General features: G+C 44.4%; 1 protein-coding gene across 5 annotated transcripts in view; it reads right to left on the reverse strand.

Annotated features, from left to right (window-relative positions):
- Nucleotides 1-13,952: 13,952 nt before the first annotated feature.
- LNX2 (ligand of numb-protein X 2) overlaps nucleotides 13,953-19,194 on the reverse strand; it is a 119,465-nt gene continuing 114,223 nt past the window's right edge. For all 5 annotated transcript variants that reach the window (XM_084842907.1, XM_084842910.1, XM_084842908.1 and 2 more), the window contains one exon: nucleotides 13,953-16,864. In XM_084842907.1, the coding sequence (XP_084699033.1) occupies nucleotides 16,729-16,864 (136 nt within the window). In that variant the 3' untranslated portion in view covers nucleotides 13,953-16,728. The remainder of the gene's footprint in view (nucleotides 16,865-19,194) is intronic.

A 19,194-nucleotide genomic window follows, 5' to 3' on the forward strand; every position in this document is an offset into this window, starting at 1 on the left:
AGGTTTCTGGTAACCGAAAAATCCTATGGCTGTCTAGATGCTGTCTAGTGGCCATAGGATTGTGCCCTAAAGCACAATTTACAATTTAGTTTCATTTCTCCCATGCCCCCACCCCCTGGTAATGGGGTTGCAGCCTCAGCTGGGGAGCCCTGGATCTCTGGGCCTCAGTGAAATGTATCCTTTCCTTCCCCCCACCCACATCCCTCGTGCTTGGGACCTGCATAGTGACAATATTTTAATAATGTTTGTTTAAATAAATATTTTCATACATGCTTGAAAATAGAAATGGCATGTTACTGCTTTGAGTTTAGATTAAAAAACCCAGTTGCAACTTGCCTGTTTTCAATCTTTGTTTCACCATAACACTTTTTGTGTTCATGTAAGATGCAGAACATGAAATGGAAAGAATAGAAAGCGTTCATTGCTAGGATCATGCTATATTGTGGCTTTATGTAAGGAGCATCACAATCAATACAGTAATCAAAATATACTCAGGAGTAGATTGTTCTTTGTATATCTGTTTTTTTAAAAAAAAAATATGGAAGATAATGCTTTCGTAATGCAAGGTATCGGAGATACAGTTCATAAATATTTATCCTAATAATGTAAATGCATCCACCTGCCTTCATTTATAAAATAATAGCTTTTGAGAATAAGGCACAAACCTTATTCCATTTAACTGACTTTGCCTGCAGTCCATTAGACTCGGTTATGTATTGTGCTATGGAAGCTGCAGGATGTCAGCAGCCCATAATGGTTCATGTAAGATAAATGGAATTAGGCAATTGAATAATTACAGGGCCACTCTCTATAGCGCTATAAGTAAAGGTCTGTCAGCATTTCCATTAGGGAAACCAGTTCTCTCAGCTTCAGCATACATCTGTAAAAGTTTGATTGTGGATGGAACTTGATAAACAGGAACTCATCCTGAAGGAAAAGTTACTCCATATTTCTTTCAAAACTTGGTGACCTACATAACACACATAAAATGCCCTCTCTGACACATCCTTCAAATCAGTTGCTATGGGCTTCCAATTGGAATCTGGTTGGCCACTGCAGGAACAGAATGCTGGGCAAGATAGGCTTTTGTTTTAATCCAACACGGCACTTCTTATGTTCACACTGTAATGAACATAGTAAAGTTGCTGCTTGAAACAGCGCCCTGCCCCTCTAATACTGCTGCACAAGCTATTTAACTGCCTCAAAGGTTGTGGACTCTCTGTTATAATTTTTAAAGAAGAGGTTGGATGGCTACTTATCAGGGATGCTGTTATAGTGGGTTTTCTGCACTGGCATTGTACTAAATGACCATTGGGTTCCTTTCCAACTCTATGGGTGTTTCTACATTAAGCAACCTCCCTGTAAAAAATCCACATCCTTTCAGGAGCTTCTTGCTTTCGGTTACTTTGCGGGATTAGGAAGGGCTCCATTACACAGCAGCCATGTGGTTTGAACTGAGGGAGTGCCTCCCTCCCTCCCTCCCTCCCTGGCATGTGTGCAAAGGAGCGGTGTGTGTGTGTGTGTGTTGTTTTCATAGCTTAACTGCCGCTGTACTCTTTTCTCGCAGCCCTCAGGAAGCCTCTGACTTACTTCTGAGTAGACATAAAATGTAAGATTGTGCCGTAAGTCTGCAACCCTCAGCACACTTATGTGGGAGTAAACTTCATTGAACTCAATGGGACTTACTTCTGAGTAGACATAAGATCGCCCTGTAAGTCTGCAACCCTCAGCATACTTACTTGGGAGTAAGCCCCATCGAACTTAATGGGGTGGTCTGAGTCAACAGAGGACGTTGCTTCTGAGCTTGGTGGGGTGGGGAATCAGATGTGTCTCCCTTCGTTGCAGGAGGCATTTTACCCTCTTCTCCCTCCAACTGAGAAATGTGCTCAAGCATTTATATGGCAGACACCTGGGAATCGAGGAAAGTCCTTCCTCAGCAAAACTTGAGTGGAGGCAGAAGTTGCGATTGGCAGGCGATTCTTGCCCTCGTGCCTGTCAAATCTGCTCCCACACGCCCCACTCCCATCCTCAATGCCTTTGTCATCCTGACTGCGTGCACCCCCCCCCCCAGCAACTGAAAAGAAATGCCCACAGCAGGCAGACATAGTGGTTTCTTCCGCTATTGGAGAATTTCACGGGGAGGTCATGGCGCTCCTGTTCCTTGGGCTGGAAAAAATAGTACATTTATTGCGTTTGGGGAAAACACAGGATAGGCTGGGGGAAATTCTGGGAGACACCCTGGAGGGAGATGGTGTCATCTAAAAAGCCCGCAAACTTCCATGACAGAGCCATCTCAACAGCAGAAGAAAAGCTCCATGTACTGAACCTCTATGATTCTAATCAGTACCAAACACAGAGATTGCAAGAGGTAAGGCTAGCCAAGCAGGGAAATGTGTTCTAAGAAGAGGTTTTCATTATCCATGCTGATAAAGATTGATTCAAAGTAGGGATGGCGGAGAATTCCGCCATGGATTCCGGGGGGCTGGATTCTAAGAATCCTCCCCTCCCGGAATCCATGGCGGAACAGACCACCCCACCCCGCCACCCTGCGAAGTCTGACCCGGCCGGATCCTACCTGGCAGGCTGGCACCGCCTGCTCCAGATCCGGCTGGGTCCATCCACAGCAGGTCTTCGGACGTGAATGGCGTCCAGCCTAGCAGATGCCATTTGCGTCCCTTCCCCTTCCTTGATAGGCTACGTAAAGCTTTACGTAGCCTATCACGGAAGGGGAAGGGACGCAAATGGCGTGCACAACGCCATTTGCATCCCTTCCCGTGATAGGCTACATAAAGCTTTACGTAGCCTATCACGGAAGGGGGAGGGACGCAAATGGCGTGCACTACGCCATTTGCATCCCTTCCCGTGATAGGCTACATAATGCTTTACATAGCCTATCACGGAAGGGGAAGGGACGCAAATGGTGTGCACTAGGCCGGACACCATTCACATCCGGAGACCGGCTGTGGCTGGAAGTCCGGCAGCGGCTGGCCCTGGCCAGGGGCTCCACAGACTCGCCGTGGAGTGGAGCCGGCCAGGGAGGATTTCAGGGGGGAGGACCGGATCGCCTCCCCCCCAAAACCGCCCCAGCGGATGCAAGGTAAGTACACCCCTCATTCAAAGCGAGCACTCTAATGCTGCAATCCTCTACACACTTAGCTGGTGGGAGTAAGCCCTTTGAATTCAGAGGGACCTACTTTTGAGTAGACATATATAGGACTACACTGTTGACCCTTAGTCCAGAGGGAGTGATTTTTGAAAGTATATCTCCTCAGGGTAGTCTGAGAACTTTCTTTCAGAATATACCTGTGGTGACTGGGCTACCATTAACTAGGCAGGATTGAAAGGGTGGGCAGATAGATGTTGGCTGAATCTAAACAGTATAACATAGCAGTTATACTGTTATCATACCATTATCATAACTATTGGTACACATGACACCAATGGGCACCAATAGTTATGATAACGGTATGATAATAGTATAAGTGCTATATGTAGATTCAGCCGTTGTTGTCTAGTGACAGACAACCCTAATGTATAGGGTGGGGTCCAGATTTAATCAGAGTAGTCCCACTGAAATCAATGGGGCTTATGTTAGTCATGACTAATTTAAGCCTGATTTATTTCAGTGGCTCTGCTGTATGACTAAATCTGGATCCAACCCATAAAAGGTGAGGCAGACTAGCTTTTCTGACTCCCCAAATGAAGTTTTGGCCACTTAAAATTTAAGACAATAATGATAAGCTGGCCAGACTTTGACCATCATGGCCAGCGTAGGCCAGGTTCATCACATTCAGTCAGGTTGTGCAGGCTTGCCTTACAGTATATATGCATCCCCTACAGAGAAGAGGAGACACACACTACAGTAGATGCCTAGTGTGACTAAGAGACATGCCAGTGAACTAGAGTTTGTATATGTGATGCTATGTTAAGAAACATGCTGAAGTATAGAAAAATTCTAGCTTACATTCTAAGGCATCATTCAATCTTTGGGTTGGACCCAGATTTAGTTGTATTTAGTTTAGACCTATTGAAAGCAATGGCACTTATGTTAGTCATGACTAATTTAAGTCCCATTGATTTCAGTGCATCTACTCTAGGTATGACTAAATCTGGATCGAACCCTTTGATTTAGTTTCCTTTTTTCATTTCTACTTGTATGAAGGGCACCATTCCGAACCCTACAGAGCAAGGACGATCAGATTCAAACAGTTAATGATTGTCAAACCATTACATCTTAAAATCAGGACACATTTGGGGTTCTACAAAATCTGCCCCAGAGAAGAGTTTGTACTGTGTGAATTATTATCCCATTTGAAACACAGAATCTACCTCAAATGGCTTTAAAACCATATTGTAGTGAAATATACAGTTTATTCCATTAACTACTGACTGAGTCAATTGGAGAAGTGCTGTTATTAATTTCAATGGAAAGCTAAAATGCAGTTCATTTTCTGTAATTGCAGGCCCATGGCCTAAAGAGTCCGTAAAAGCTTTTAATCTGATGCATTTTTAGAAGGGCATGATCAGAATTACATTTAGCATCATCATAAGGTGTGTAATTATGAAAGCCTCCGTAAAATACAAATAAAAAGAGCTTCACTTGGTATGATCTAAATCTCCAGTGTTGCAAACCAAACAGGTATCTTATGCACACCTACACAGAGTTTAAAACAATGGTTATAAATGCAGATATTTGCATCTCAATCTGAAGCACATTCATTTGAAAACAAGGACCAAATAATAATTAATCACATTTGCATTCTTCAACCTTCATCTGTGCAGCTCAGGTCAACACATATGGGATTAACCTCACAAAAACCTTGTGGGGGTGGGTTAGGTTGTACAATAGGGACTTGAGCACTGATCTAGATTTTCCTGATCCAAGTCCAACACTCTATCCACTATGTCACACTGGACAGTGTTGCCCTCAGTATGCCCCCTCCAAGTGGGACACCTCCTTGCTACTGTCACCCACTGGTGTAACGGTAAACTTTGAAATGCAGATGCTCTTCATGGCAGTGCTTGTAGCCACAACGCCAAGGAGAGCGAAACATTCAGGTAGGTGTGTTGATCTATAGCAACAAACCAGTTCTATCAGTTTTCATCACCAGGAACATGTCTTTTGTAAATCTAATGGGTCTTAATTGCCCATTCAAAACCAAGCCACCCCCAAATACTTTGCCTTATGACAGGGAACATACCTTGTTGCTGGGAAATTCATTTCTCCCCAGCTATTGTGAGGATTGCAGCTAAGGTCAGAGGGATCAGGGCATCTGAGGCGGGTGGCAGATGGTATCAGCATCCCTGCTAATAAAGAAGTGCTGGTGCTGTGTCTCTGCCAGCCCTGGTTCCACTACATCACTGCTTTCACTGCTGCTCATTCCCCTGCCAGCTCCCTCTGCACCAGTCTGCAGCATCGCCTAGGCATAGAGGGCAAGGCAACTAGAGGCTGCTGTTCTTTCTCCTTACTGTGGTCGCTACCCACACACTTACAAAGGGCAGGTGAACAGGCAGAAATAGCAAGGAGAGGAAGCACCGTGGAGCTCGGGTGTGTGTATTCAGTAGTGGGCCCCTTGCCAGACTGCGGGCCTTGGCATGTGTCCTAAGGTGCCAACCGGCGACGCTGGCCCTTAAAATGGAAATGACACCTACTTTCAAGTCAAGTGAAGATGTACCCTTACCCTAAACAGTAGCACCCCATTCTGCGTGGAAATGTGTTATCATATGTAGATCATATTCTACATTTCCATTCCATTTCCATTACCTGTGGAAATGGACATTCATATGTAGATCAGATGAATAGGGCAGAATCCAAGGCTGCCCTTCCACTAGCAGGAACGATCACTAGTGAAATAGGTGTATAGCACTTCCTAGAGCAGCTGGAAACTAGCCAAACCGAGCATTTCCAGAACAGAACAAGTCAGCGCAGTTCACAGATGGGAGCTCTGCTGACCCTACTGTTCTGGAAACCCTCGTTTTGGCTCATTTCTGCAGTTACTCTACAAAGCGCTGGCTTCCTGCTGTGCCGGCGATCATCCCTACTGTGTGTGCAAAGGTTTGACGTTGGTGTGTGGAGAGGGGATGTAATGCCTGCAGAGAATGTCTATACATGCCCTTCTATGCAAACCTAGGGCACAGGGCACTGTGTATTCAGATGCGCCAGAGCACATGCCCAGCTTTATACTGCTCTGTGATTCTCTTGATTGGGGATCACAGTCGTGATCCCAGACTCCACAGGGTCCCAGTGGGCACCCAGTGCTTTGCGTGTGGAATGGCTGTTCTGTTCTGTTCTGTTCAGAGTTGGAGAACCTCTAGGACCGTGTGCCGGTGTCCGGAGATCAGGGCTGAAGTCAGTTGTAAGGATGTCAGTGGGTGTTAGAAACATCTGGTGAGCTTGACAAAGGAGTGTTGCCCTGGAACTTCTCACCGTTCGAGAGGAGCATAACAATATATAATACATTTCCAATGTTCCTTCATACGTGATGCCTGTGGATTCAGATAAATGAGTGGGCACAAGGGAGGAGATGAACTCTATCATTGCTGGCACTTTGCCCCCTGAAGCTGCTTTTCTCTGATAATTTCTCTTCTAGCGGGGGTTGTGCCTGGTCAGAGAGGAGAAAAACAGCTAAAAAGAAGCAGAACGTGTTTTGTGGGGGAGGGAGCTTGAGCAGGGGAATGGTTTGGCTTCCTTCTCCCACACGTCTATGTGGAGCTTTCAGTTTCACCTCCATCCTTTACCTGGTAGGGATTTGTAAGAGCCTGACATACAACTCTGCTGCTTATTAAACCTAGTAGTTTAGCCCTTAATATCCTTTGTACTGGGCTTGTCAAACTTCTTTCAGTCTGAGGGCTGAATTGCATTTCAGAGAAGCTTTTGGGGGCCGCATCCCATGGTGGGCAGGACTGAAGGCAAAGGGGGTGGGGCGAATGCAAAAGGAGGTGGAGCTAAAATCCAAAAAATACCAGCACATTTTAGCTTAGAGCTCTTCCTGCCATTAACTAAGCTTTAGGAGAGGCATTTCAGCCTTTTAGAATGGGAAAAATTATGCAAAGGCTAGAAAACCACCAATGAATCAGTGGTTGGGGGAAAAGGGAAAGGGAAGCAGTGACCAACTGGTGCTATGGGGAAAGGTTCAATTGTGGCCATCTTGAACCCTGGAGGGCTGGATTGGGACTCCCAAGTGGGCCAGATTTCTCCCCTGGGCCTAATGATCGACACCTCTGCTGTCTGTTAATACCAAACTCATTCTCTGTGTACAGATCCTTATGTAGCAAAAACTGTACTACGGATGCATAAGAGGGAGGCACCAGCAGGCTTGGGGGAATCTTGAGGTTTGCAGAAGTACAATAAGTCTGGGCGGGGACCTAAAAGGGGTGTGTCCCCCCAAAATAGCCAATTGAGGACTGGAGCATGCTCAGTGGCTATGAAATTCTGGCTGACTAGTGTGTGTGTGTGTGTGTGTGTGTGTGTGTGGCGGGGGGGGGGGGACAGAAAACCAGCAGGGGGACAGGGAGTAGAATGAGTATCCTGGAAGAAGGAATGGCTGGCTGGTTTGAAACCTGAATAGGAGCACCCCATACTGCAGCATTTGGTTGCCAGTCCCACTTGTACACTTATTTATTAAAAAACACACAAAGTCCCCCCTCCTCCTTCCTCTATGTGTGGGTCTCACCAGTGGTCAGCTTAGTACCCAGTAGAAAAGTGGTCAGTGGTCAGCTTAGTGGTCAGCTTAGTACCCTGTAGAAAAGTCTCCCCCACAAAATGTCAAGTGGTGGCACTGGGTGGTGCCATTCCAAGGGGGCAAAGGAGATGGACCCGTGAGGCACTTTAAAAGATCAGCTTAGTTTTGTTGTGCTTTTATTTAATGAAATGGAGAGCATAATTAAACCTTAGCAGATGCACACATTCCTATATTTGATGCAGGAAAGCAACGAGCTTGCTCATTATGGTAATTGCTTACCGTGTGGTAGTGAGCAGAAGAAGCATTTCTGAGGGGGATGGGATGGTGGACGTTTTGGAAGAATATGGAAGAACTCTTGCATATTCTTTTAGGATGAATCCTAAGCTCAGCCGAAGCTATGAAGGCAAAGATGGGGTTACGCCATGGACATGATCTGACTTTACCAGGACATGATCTGATCATGGCAAGGGTGCCCAACAAAATCTCTTCACAGCCAGATATTGTCCTACCTAGGTGTCAACACCAAGTCTAGACCTGCCAGTAACAGGTCTTGACTAGGGATGTCAGAGAAATATGCAACATTCAAATGAATTCAGATTTCTATGAATCCAACACATGGATTCTTCAGCGGACTGGCTTTTCCTGAGTAGCTCAGATTCTGTGGTCTTGTGGACTGTTTTTTTTACTTTCGAGAATTGTATGCAAATGTAGTCATTAAAAAATGTGAAAATACGGGGCGGGGGACACCACCGACTGAAAATGTGCATTCCCCCCCATAGGCTAAGCCATAAAAATGTGGATTTGGGGGCAATTTGTGCTAATGTACATTTGTAAAATGTAAAATGGCAAAAGGAGAAGGGGACGGCAGAGGATGAGATGGCTAGATAGCATCACTGATGCAATGAATATGAACTTGAGCACGCTCCGGGAGAGAGCGCAGGACAGGAAGGCCTGGCGTGCTATGATCCATGGGGTCACGAAGAGTCGGACAAGACTGAATGACTGAACAACAAACATTTGTACAAGTGCACACTTTCCAACATGAATGCAAGTTTGGGAAATTGAGAAAAATCTGATTCTGTCAATGAGTAGATGACGGAATGAAAGACACTTGACAATCTGTGAAACACAGATGGGACAGATTTAACAAAATCCGATCATCCCTAGTCTTGACTTGCCAGTAAGATCTATGTTGGGCCAATGACAAACCGGAACAGTCCCATGGTTGTCAAGGCATCTACGATGTCCTGAGCTGCCCCTGACAAGGTAGACTTGACATGGACGTTGAGGTCTCCCCAAACAACCTATCTGGGGGTCTTCAGCACTAAGTTATTGTTGTTACTGAATGTTTTATTATGTTGTTGTAAGCTGCCCTGAGAATGTTTTGCTATAGGGTGGCTTATAATATTGTAGGTAAGTAAGCAATTAATTAATTCCTTCACTGACAAGCTTTTATGTTTTCTCTTTATTTCTTGACAAAGAGGGATGCTGCATGCAGGCAAGTTTAACCTTCAAATTTTGTTTCATTGCTTCATGAGTCACAAAAGTGCTTTTAAAAAAGCTAAACTGCCTATGGTTGCTTAGGGAAACCATTATGTACATTATTTTCACAGAAGACGGTGCCCTGAACAGCTGACACATGGGTGTTCTGATGATTGCTTAAAGTGTTTTTCCAAGTGGATATAAACTAAAAGCTTTCCTAGATGCTCTCCTGTGAGAATTGGCTAGTTTTGCTGGAGAGTTGCTGCATGGGTGGAACAGCGGAGCAGCTAAGGCCAAAAGCATACTTATTTGGGAACGAGTCTGACATGAACAGGATTTCCTTCTGAGTAAACCTGGCTAGGATCAGGCTTTATGAAGGTGACTCAGGCCATCCTTGCCTCCAATTTTGTCTCCTCCATTATTTGTCTTATGCCAGGAGTGGGGAATGTGTAGTCCTACTCCCATCAGCCCTAGCCAGCATAGTTAATGGTGAGGGATGATGGGAGCTGCAATCCAACAGCATCTGGCGGCCAGGCCACACGTTCTCTATTTCTGCCCTATGCAAGCCAATATTCCTTCAAGCTCAAAACATCAGTATGGACATGATAATAGAAGGGCTGTTGTCAGGCTTATTGTGATAATGTATGTGGGCTTTGAACCCTCTAAATACGCCTTCTTCAACCTGGTGCCCTCCAGTTGTTTCGGGCTGCAACTCCCATCATTCCCAGCCAGTATGACCATTGCAGCATTGTGTTGTTACAGTCCAAAACATGTGGCGGGCACCAGATTGGGGAAGGTTGCTCTGAAGCACTATATAAATGATAGGCAGTATTATCATCTCCACTAAGATTTCTATATTAGGCGTTGTTAGGAAAGGAATCAAAAATAAAACTGCTAATATCAAACTGCCCTTATACAAATCTGTTGTGCAACCACACTTGGAATACTATGTGCAGTTCTGGTCACTGCACCTAAAAAAGGATACTGTGGAGAGCAGAAAAGGGAACAAATGATCAAGGGGCTGGAGCAACTCCCCTATGAGGAAAGGTCACAACATCTGGGACTGCCTAGCGCAGGAAAAAAGTGAGTGAGGAGAGACATGATAGAGGTGTACAAAATATGCATGGTATGGAGAAAGGGGACAGGGAGACATTTTTCTCCCTCTCTCATAATGCTAGAACTCAATGGGGTCATCCCATGAAGCTCATTGGTGGGAGAGTCAGGACAGATAAAAGGAAGGACCTCTTTGCACAGCACAAATTTAAATTATGGAATTTGCTACCACAAGATATAGTGATGGCCACCAACTTTGATAGCTTTCAAAAGGGATTAGACAAATTCAGAGGATAAGGCTACTAGTCCTGATGGCTACTAGTCCTGATGGCTACTAGTCCTGATGGTTCTGTGCTACCTCCAGCATCAGAGGCAGTATGTCTATGTACACCAGTTGCTGGGGAATATGTCAAGGGTGCTCTTGCACTCATGTCCTCCTTGTGCATTTCCCACAGGCAGCTGGTTGGCCACTGTGTGAATGGAATGCTGGACTAGATAGACCTTGATCTGATCCAGCACAGCTCTTCTTATGTCCTTATGTTCCAGTCTTAAGGCCAAAGTTGACACAGTGCAGGCAGTCCATCATATTAGCCTTAAAAAGAGGTCATGGGGAGGGGTGGGGAAACAGAAAGAGGCCTAGTTTGGAATAGGACCGTAGCCCCAACTGTGGTGGGTAGGGTGGGTTAACCTTCCCCCTATGGCAGATGTGGGGAACCTGTGTCCCTCCAGGTACTGTTGGACCTCAACTCCCATCAGCCCCAGCCAGCATGGTTAAGGGTCAGGGGTTATGGGAGTGGTCATCCAACAACATCTGGAGGGACAAGGGTTCCTTACCCCTGCTGTAAAAAAAGAGAAAGACAGACATGATATGGACAACTGTCTTCTCCCCCCCTCCCCCAGGAGCTAATAGCAGCTTCAGGGAGGCGGGAGGATTTGGGAGAGGGTTGAACCTTTGCAGCCCTGTGCTGTGGCCCTAATCTGAGCCCCCCCCCCCCCACACAGTGATTACTGTTAAGGCCACAAGTAGAAGTTGGGGGATATGATCACTGTTCTCTGGTGTCACATGTTCTTTGGGCCCTGCACACATGGTTGAGCTGAAAACAAGTAGAACTTAAAGCTGTGGGAAAAGAGAGTGATTTATTCATGTGAGTGTGTAACATCAGAGGAGAGTTTTCTGCAGATCAGCCTCCATAAGCAGAGCTGTCCAGTTTAGGAGCATATTCTGTTCATGGAAGCTGAGCTGCAAAGCACCATTATCATTCTTGTTGTGACTTGCACTGCCCACATGGGGAGTCCACTGCCCACTCTTAACTGCACAAGGAGAGCTACGGCGTGCAATGTAGGACCATCTCTTAGCCTCATTGGTTTTTTGTGACAATAAATGGGCCAATTTGTACAATAAAAAGCACTATAGACGGAAATGATAGATAATGATGATAGCAGGAAACCAGGCAAGATTACACAGACCATGATTACTCACCTACAAGTTATTGTAGGCTTGGTTCACCAGTGAGAGAACTACACATTGCTACACAGAAAAGAGAAAACCATGCACCACTCCAAATGGGAGAACTGATTTTTATTTTCTCTTAACCTTCAGTTAATACCAAACCAATGGATTTCATTGTTTGAAATAATTTAAGACAGAAGGCACAGAAGAACAAATCCAGTAATATAAACTACAATACTATAGAAAGGAAAATAAGGTGTGTGTGTGTGTGTGTTGGGGGTGGTGGTGAGGGGATAGAGCAAGTGAGGATAAATCCACTGTGACCAAGTTTCTATTAGCAGAGATTGTGATAAACAGCACTAGCCTTCTAGCACAAAATCTACAGCATTGCTTGCACCTACTGGATCGTGTATTAGAGCAAAAAGAAATGTGTTTTAGTTTTGCCTGGGAATTCGACATGATGCCCCCATTACAAATGAAACGTGCAGAATGCAGCAGTACAACTCCCACTAGCATTTACCATAACCTACGATAAAATGCAATCCACTTTATTTACCAAGCGTTGTATTACTACTAAAAAGTATTACCCCCTTTTCAGGGTGGGGGATCAGAAGAAAATTGTTCTTGCATTGTATATTACAGTACAAAAGCGAGTTTTACCCTGATCTCAAACATGTGCACCTCTAAACCTACCTACAATGGTGGTGTAACAGTGATGTTACCATGCCATTTTTTATGATGTCATACTGCAGGGCCATTCCTATGCACTTGAGATTTAGGGCCCAGGTCCACAGGGCAAAAATCTGCATAAAATTTGCATGTATTGCTTTATATCTATATATGCAAATGTACAAATAATTACTAGAATTTGTTTAAATTTCACAGGAGGCCAAGCCAGCCACTTAATTTCTCATCCGAATAATATCAAATAAAATACTCTTCAGTTAATTTGCAACCTTCCCTAGATCATCCCAAACTAATGGAAAAAGTTTCATCTAAGCATAATTGCAGTGCAGCAAGATCTCTTGGGGTGGGGAGATATTGCGGCATATGTGGAGGGAGGGGAGAGTTAACCCTTTCTTCCCCAGCTGCAATCACCTTTGAAAATCACCACCTGCATGGCAATTAAGCTGAGAGAAAAACACTCCCATTGGAATCAGTGGAGATTCAAGGCTCTGGGAGTAGTTCCAGAGCTGGGGCCCCATGGGCCCAGACCTAGCAACGCCCCTGCCAAACTGGCATTGTCTCATCCATAGCTATAACATACTCCCCTCCTCACACCACCAATCCTGTGTTCTGCTGTGGCTGCAGGTCCCTGCCTTCAAGGGGCACCCCAACCCCTCCCGTGGGGAGGGCCTTCACAGACCTCGGCCTTTCATTGAAGCAAATGGGGGAAGCATCCACATATAGTATCACTAAACTAACTGGAGAAATCCATGGAAAGCTTTGCAACAGTGGCATCTTCTTCTATTCACCATGGCAAGTTGCTTTTGAAACCAAAGGGGATCTTCAAAGCAGTTTGCAATAAAGCATGGGAGTCAGCTGTTCAAAAAGTAAAACATTCCACAGGTCTACTACCAATCCCTCATGCAAGCCTAAGTAGCTCTTTGGATCCTGGCCCGTGTACACATCAGAGAACCCATAGGAAGTCTGACTGGGCTCAGTACATTCACTTCCCAAATGGATAATCTTCACACAATAATACACTGTATGGACCTACAGTATGAAAGCAAAAGCTTCATATTATTATACACAGAAGAAAAACCTTTATATCTGCTGTGAATCATTGCAAACAAAAACAAAGGCCAGTTGCTTTATTTTGAACAAAAGTATTTTAAAAAAATGACATGCTGTAATATCCTGTATCACATCACTTCTAACGTAGGAGCGGAAGGGGGTGGGAGGGAGGGAAAAAAAGATCATGCTCTCAATGGATAGGTGTAATAGTAGCTATTGAAATACATTCTCTGATCATTAATAGTAGCATTATAATACAGAGAGCATTCATAAAATTGGTCAACCATTTGGAACTTGGATGCATTTTCAAGTAGGCTAAACTTCTGACCCATGTAGAAGATAGGATCCAGTTGAGAGCAAACATTTCGAGTGCCTTTCAAAGGATGCCCATTCTGTCCCAAGTCACAGAAAAACTGAAACATGTGTGATGTTACTGGTTTAGCTTAGAAATGTAAATACGAGTCTATGTATAAAACTAGCTAGCTGCTGTCAGCTCAATGACAGGTGATTAACCAAGAAAATTATTCCGCAAACACAGCAGATTGTTTCAGCATTTTATGTGAAGGCATCTGGGCTTTTGTCAGCAGATGACAGAACAAGGAAAAATGCAATTCTTTCTCTCAGCTTGAGGGTGGGGGAAAGAGAGATAGAAGAGTCTCTCTCCTTTGGGCTTCCTGAAATTGTAATATAGCACTCCTAGCAACAGCTTTATCCTTTTCTTAAATAACTTCTTAGATTTTGCATATGATACACTCAAGAGAGCTACAGACAGCTGCAGTATAAACTGTAAAAATGTTTGTTTGCTTTTAGAAAAAAAAAAGATTCATCAAAATTCTTACATAGTAAAACATTCACTTTGGAATAGTAACATCAGTTAAATGCTAACATTGCAGATCAATCAGGCATCTCCAAACTTATTTATTTTTATTGTTGCCAGCACTGTGAGTAATCACATCAACATGTTTTTGTAGGGTACAAATCTCTTTATACATTAAATAATTTTCTAAGAAATAGTCCAATTATTGCACTTCATTAAAAAAAAATCCAGGCTTTTGTCCTACTTAATGAACATAAATGAATGCAAATAAAACTATGAGATGAAAATGATTTCTTACAAAAAAGACAGACTCTTGGAAGGTCATGGAAGATCACAGCAAGTAAATATGAAGATGTTCGTAAATGGGTGCCCCTTTAAAAATTATGTATTAAGGGTCACACAATGATACAACCAGTGGGATCTCTGTCATCAAAGCTCCTTTTGTGGAAAAAAAATTGACTGTACCTAGATGATAACTTCATCTCAGTTTGCAAAAAATTATAAAAGGGATATTAAAAATATAGAGAACTGGCTGGTTTTGCCAGGATACCACTTGCCTGGAAAAAATTAGGCTATGCCTACAAAAGCTGTAGATTGGATCCGGAATCTGCATTCTGGAAGAGGAAGGGAGCTTCCATGAGAAGAACGGTTCCTCTTGTGTAAGGTCCCTCCAACCAGTTTTTTTGGGAGCCCCCCACTCTAGCTCACCCTATTCAGCAGGGTCACCTGACTCTCTGTGTAGCATTTTCAGGGGGCTGGATGTGGTGCTGTGGGAAGGAGGGGCAAAGAAATCCACTTCCCACCATTGCAGTTGATCCAGCCAGCATAAATCTGGATCCAACTCCAATGTCCAATACAGGAGGGAGGGTTGCAGTATACCCTGTACCTCTTAAATCAGGAATACTGATGTGTGGAATAAACCAATGCGGACATTGATCTCGACCCCAAACAGCCACTTATATAGTGACTGAAAGATACTGAGCGGATATTGGTGTTTGGCACAGAGTTTAATATCATCAGGATCTCAGTTTTCATTTAAAGAAAAAAAAGTAAGTTCCTAGCCCTTATGGCTAAAGACATAAATCTGAACAGTGTTCAACAATGTCTAATGAAATCTTGGAAGTCCAAGGGGTGTGGAGCAGAACTTCCAGTGGCAAGGGGCTGGAGCTTCATTGCGCTGCATGGCTCCGCCTCACCCTACAACTACCGAAGCCAAATAAATTATGCAAAATACAGTCGAAGTGGCAAGTTTTCATAATTTATTCAGGTTACAGGACTTTGATTTCTCTATCACACAGGATACACAACCTTGTCTGTAGCACAGTGCAGATGATGCATGTAGAATGTGCATTGTTACGTATCTGATGCGGAAACCATCCATGACGCGACGCGGAGCTCACAGGGTGGCTGAGCACTGGCGTGTGCTTCATGCAATAATGCTAGTGCAGGCAAAGCCACGGGGCTGCTGCCTAGGCTGCAGAGGAATGGCATGGAGGGTGCGCTTGCTAGCTACTACCCTGTCTGACAATGAAATGTGGGGCTGCTGATTACATGTAACTAAGGGAGGATTGACGAACTACAGTCATGATGTGGGATCTGCTAGCTTTTGTGGCACAACAGCCGCAGCATGGGGCAGTGCTCACCATGGCACTATGTGGGTCTGCCACCACCACCTTGTGTGAAAAATGTCCACGCCTGAGCTGCATTTTTTGCAGAGGCAGCTGGCCCTGGTGTGGAGACTTTCCAGGCAAGGCGGAGAGGTCCCCATCATGCGCTTCTCTCATGTGCAACAGTTATGATATGGAGCAGGAGCCACGTGGAACCGTTTCCTGCAGCTTCTATATGGCAGCCATAACATAAAGAATTGCCCACACCTCTGCCAGAGGCTGTGAGACACACGGACAACTTGTAGGAGCACTCTCTGGATAAATGGTGACAATCATTTGGGGTGCTCCCAGACACTGCAGTGGTGGCTGCAAACTTGCAAGCAAAGCAGGAAGTCCCTTAGGCACCCTATTATTTATGGGTGTTTGGAGCTACCCTTGCAGGACAGTTGCTGTTAACCTCCCCCACCCCTGCATCGTGCATGTACATTTGGACCAGCACCTAACAGTCCAGGGATCAGCACATATCACATGTTGTTTATGTGCAAATAAGCACTACAATTGGCTGGAGAAAGTTGACTTCTGTAAATGCCCCACGCTCCTAAAGTGTGTGCAAATGAATGTTCAGGTGTCAACTTGTGAAAAACGAAAAGTAAATATGTAACAAACATGACAGAAATGGCTGTTTCAAGATGGGAAGATGCAAACAGAGAGGCTGAGACACACCCCCCCCCCCCCCCCCAGTTCTGAAGGTAGCAGTTTTTGGCCCAGCTTGTTACCAGCTGCATTGGTAGTAGAAAAGGGGGGCAGGGGAAGGAAAAAAGAAAACACAGCTTGTTTGAAGATTTTGAAAAAATAAGCTGCTTGAACTGAAGTGGTGTTTTTTTGTTTTTGTTTTTCTGTCTATACAAGACTTCCTGGCCAGCAGATAACAGTCAATGTCACTTTGTTTCTTTGTTCCTTCAACATAGGAACCAGGGCTGAATGGCTCATGCCCACGGTTGAAAGTCCGTTGACGGCAACAATCATATCGCCACATCTAAAGGAGAGAAACACAGAATGAGAGAAGCCAGGGAGGGTTAGTAATATGAAACAGTTGCAATGTCCACATACATCAGAGAATGATCTTTCTGAGCATGAACGCCCAGCCCTGCATTACGCTGCGTAAAGATGACACACATGTGTTGCGGTTACGGGTGGGTGAGAATTTCATTTGCTTCCTTTATTTAAAAAATAAGAACTTACCAAAATTCGCAAATTTCATCATCAATGAGATGGAAAACTGAGATTTTAAATATGTGGGAGAAACTGAAACGGACAGATTTGTCCATCCAGGCAGAGGGCTTTCAGTGATTAGCACTTAACAGTGTTGAATCCCTGTGTGTTCAGCCATGTGAGTGCTGAATTAGGGTTACCACCTTTTTTCCCTGACAGGCTCCTCTCTTTAACAGGTACATGGCAAGCAGGTACAGTATGGGCCTTTCCATGCTGGGAATAGCTCTACCTATTGAATTTGGCTGATGCAGATGAGTGATAACGTTTACCAACATTTGCACATTTGGGATGGAAAGAACCTGAGGTTTAAAAAATTCAAAAACAAAAACTGACATATTTGTCATTTCTAGTTGTAATGAGCATTTCCCCTATTCCCTCCCCTGCAGGAAGAATGCTCCTCTTGAAGATGCCAGTTGCCATCTGCAGGTTTCTGTTTTTTAAGTGATTTTTGGAATGTTTGGGATGATGCAAAAGTGAAAAAAAATTGGCTCAGCATTCGGGGGAAGGGGTGGGGTGGCAGGGTGAAAGGATGAAAGGTGAGGTTGAAATGGGCAATTTCAGGGACAGTGGGTAAATTTGCCCCAAAGTTCAGGGCTTGTTATTTGATTGTGGGTTTAGCAATTTCTGTTTAAACTTTTTTTGTCCTGCTTCCACAGGCAGCTGCAGTAGGACTCCTATTAGTAGCTGCCTGCTTGTGGCCTGCTTTCTCCCCCAAATGTCCTGGGATTGATGCTACATAGTGACATAGTGCCATGCCACAAAAATGGGTGGCCTGGGAATCATTCATCATTTGGGACTGGAAAATGGTGGTTACCAGCTGGTGTCTATGAAAAGGAGTTTAAAGGGGGCTTTAAATGGGGATTAGACAAACTCATGGAGAATAAGGCTATCAATGGCTACTTGCTAGTCATTAAGGCTACTTACTTGTCATACTACCTCCAGTATCAGAGGCACTATATGCCTCTGTATACCAGTTTCTGGGGAACAACAGTGGGAGGTTGCTATTGCACTGAGGTCTTGTTTGTGGGCTTCCCATGGGCCGCTTGTTGGCCACTGTAGGAACAGAATGCTGGAATAGACAGACCCTTATTTTGATCCAGCATGGCTCTTTTTATGTTCTTTGGAGTTCCCTGCGGAAGCGGCAGAAAACCATTCCTTTAAAAACTGCTGCTACGACAACGCTGAACCTAGGGGTGAATAGCTGAAATGCCCCCAATATTTACTGCCTGCAAATTGGGAGGGAAGTTTGAGCCATGTAATTCTCCTCCCCCACACACCCTCAGTTTTAATTATTAGTATTTATTTGTAAAGAGAAAGAACCAGGAATGTTCCAATTTGTATAAATATGGAAAATTACTTCAGCACAGCTTCTTAAGAGTGGTGCAGTGTTTTAAATGTTGGACTTAGACCCAGGTTCAAATGCCAGCTCAGCCACAAAATGTACCATGTGACCTCAGGTTGTCTCTCAGCCTAGCCTACCTCACAAGGTTGTCTAATCCCTAAAGACAAAGGAGATGGGGTTGACGGTCTTTGGAGAAAGGGCAAAATTAAAATGGAACAAAATATAAGCACATTATTAGAACATGGCAGTAAAATAAACCCTTATTAATCATCAACTATTAAGGGCACAATCCTATGCATGTTTAGACAGAAATAAGTCCTACAACCCCCAGCACCGCTAGGGAATTGCTGGAAATTGTAGGACTTACTTCTGTCTAAACATGCATAGGATTGTGCCCGAAAATGCTTAGCTACCAAAAGAAATTCTTGCATTGCCTTGGCAAACACCATGAAGAAATTAATTTCAGAGTGGGAAGCAACCCTCAAAGGACACCTCTTTATGTTCCTTGGTTTCCAAACTGGATGCACAGATGTTAGATGTGTCTTCACCAGTTGCACTTCCCAGGATATACTGGGAATAGTTGGTGAATTTCACAACAGGAGTCCCTGATGAGGGCTCCACTTTTAGGTTTTTGCTGCAGGGAACTCAGCGCTTGACTGAAGAGATCCTAAGCAAGTACAGCATTCCTCATAATGTCCAAAGCAACATCATCAGAAATCTTGTCTGTCTCATCCAGCTCTTCGGTTTATTCT

This window comes from Heloderma suspectum, chromosome 3, assembly GCF_057233095.1.
Source record: "Heloderma suspectum isolate Gila_16-S chromosome 3, 16-S_ref, whole genome shotgun sequence".
Taxonomy (NCBI): domain Eukaryota; kingdom Metazoa; phylum Chordata; class Lepidosauria; order Squamata; family Helodermatidae; genus Heloderma; species Heloderma suspectum.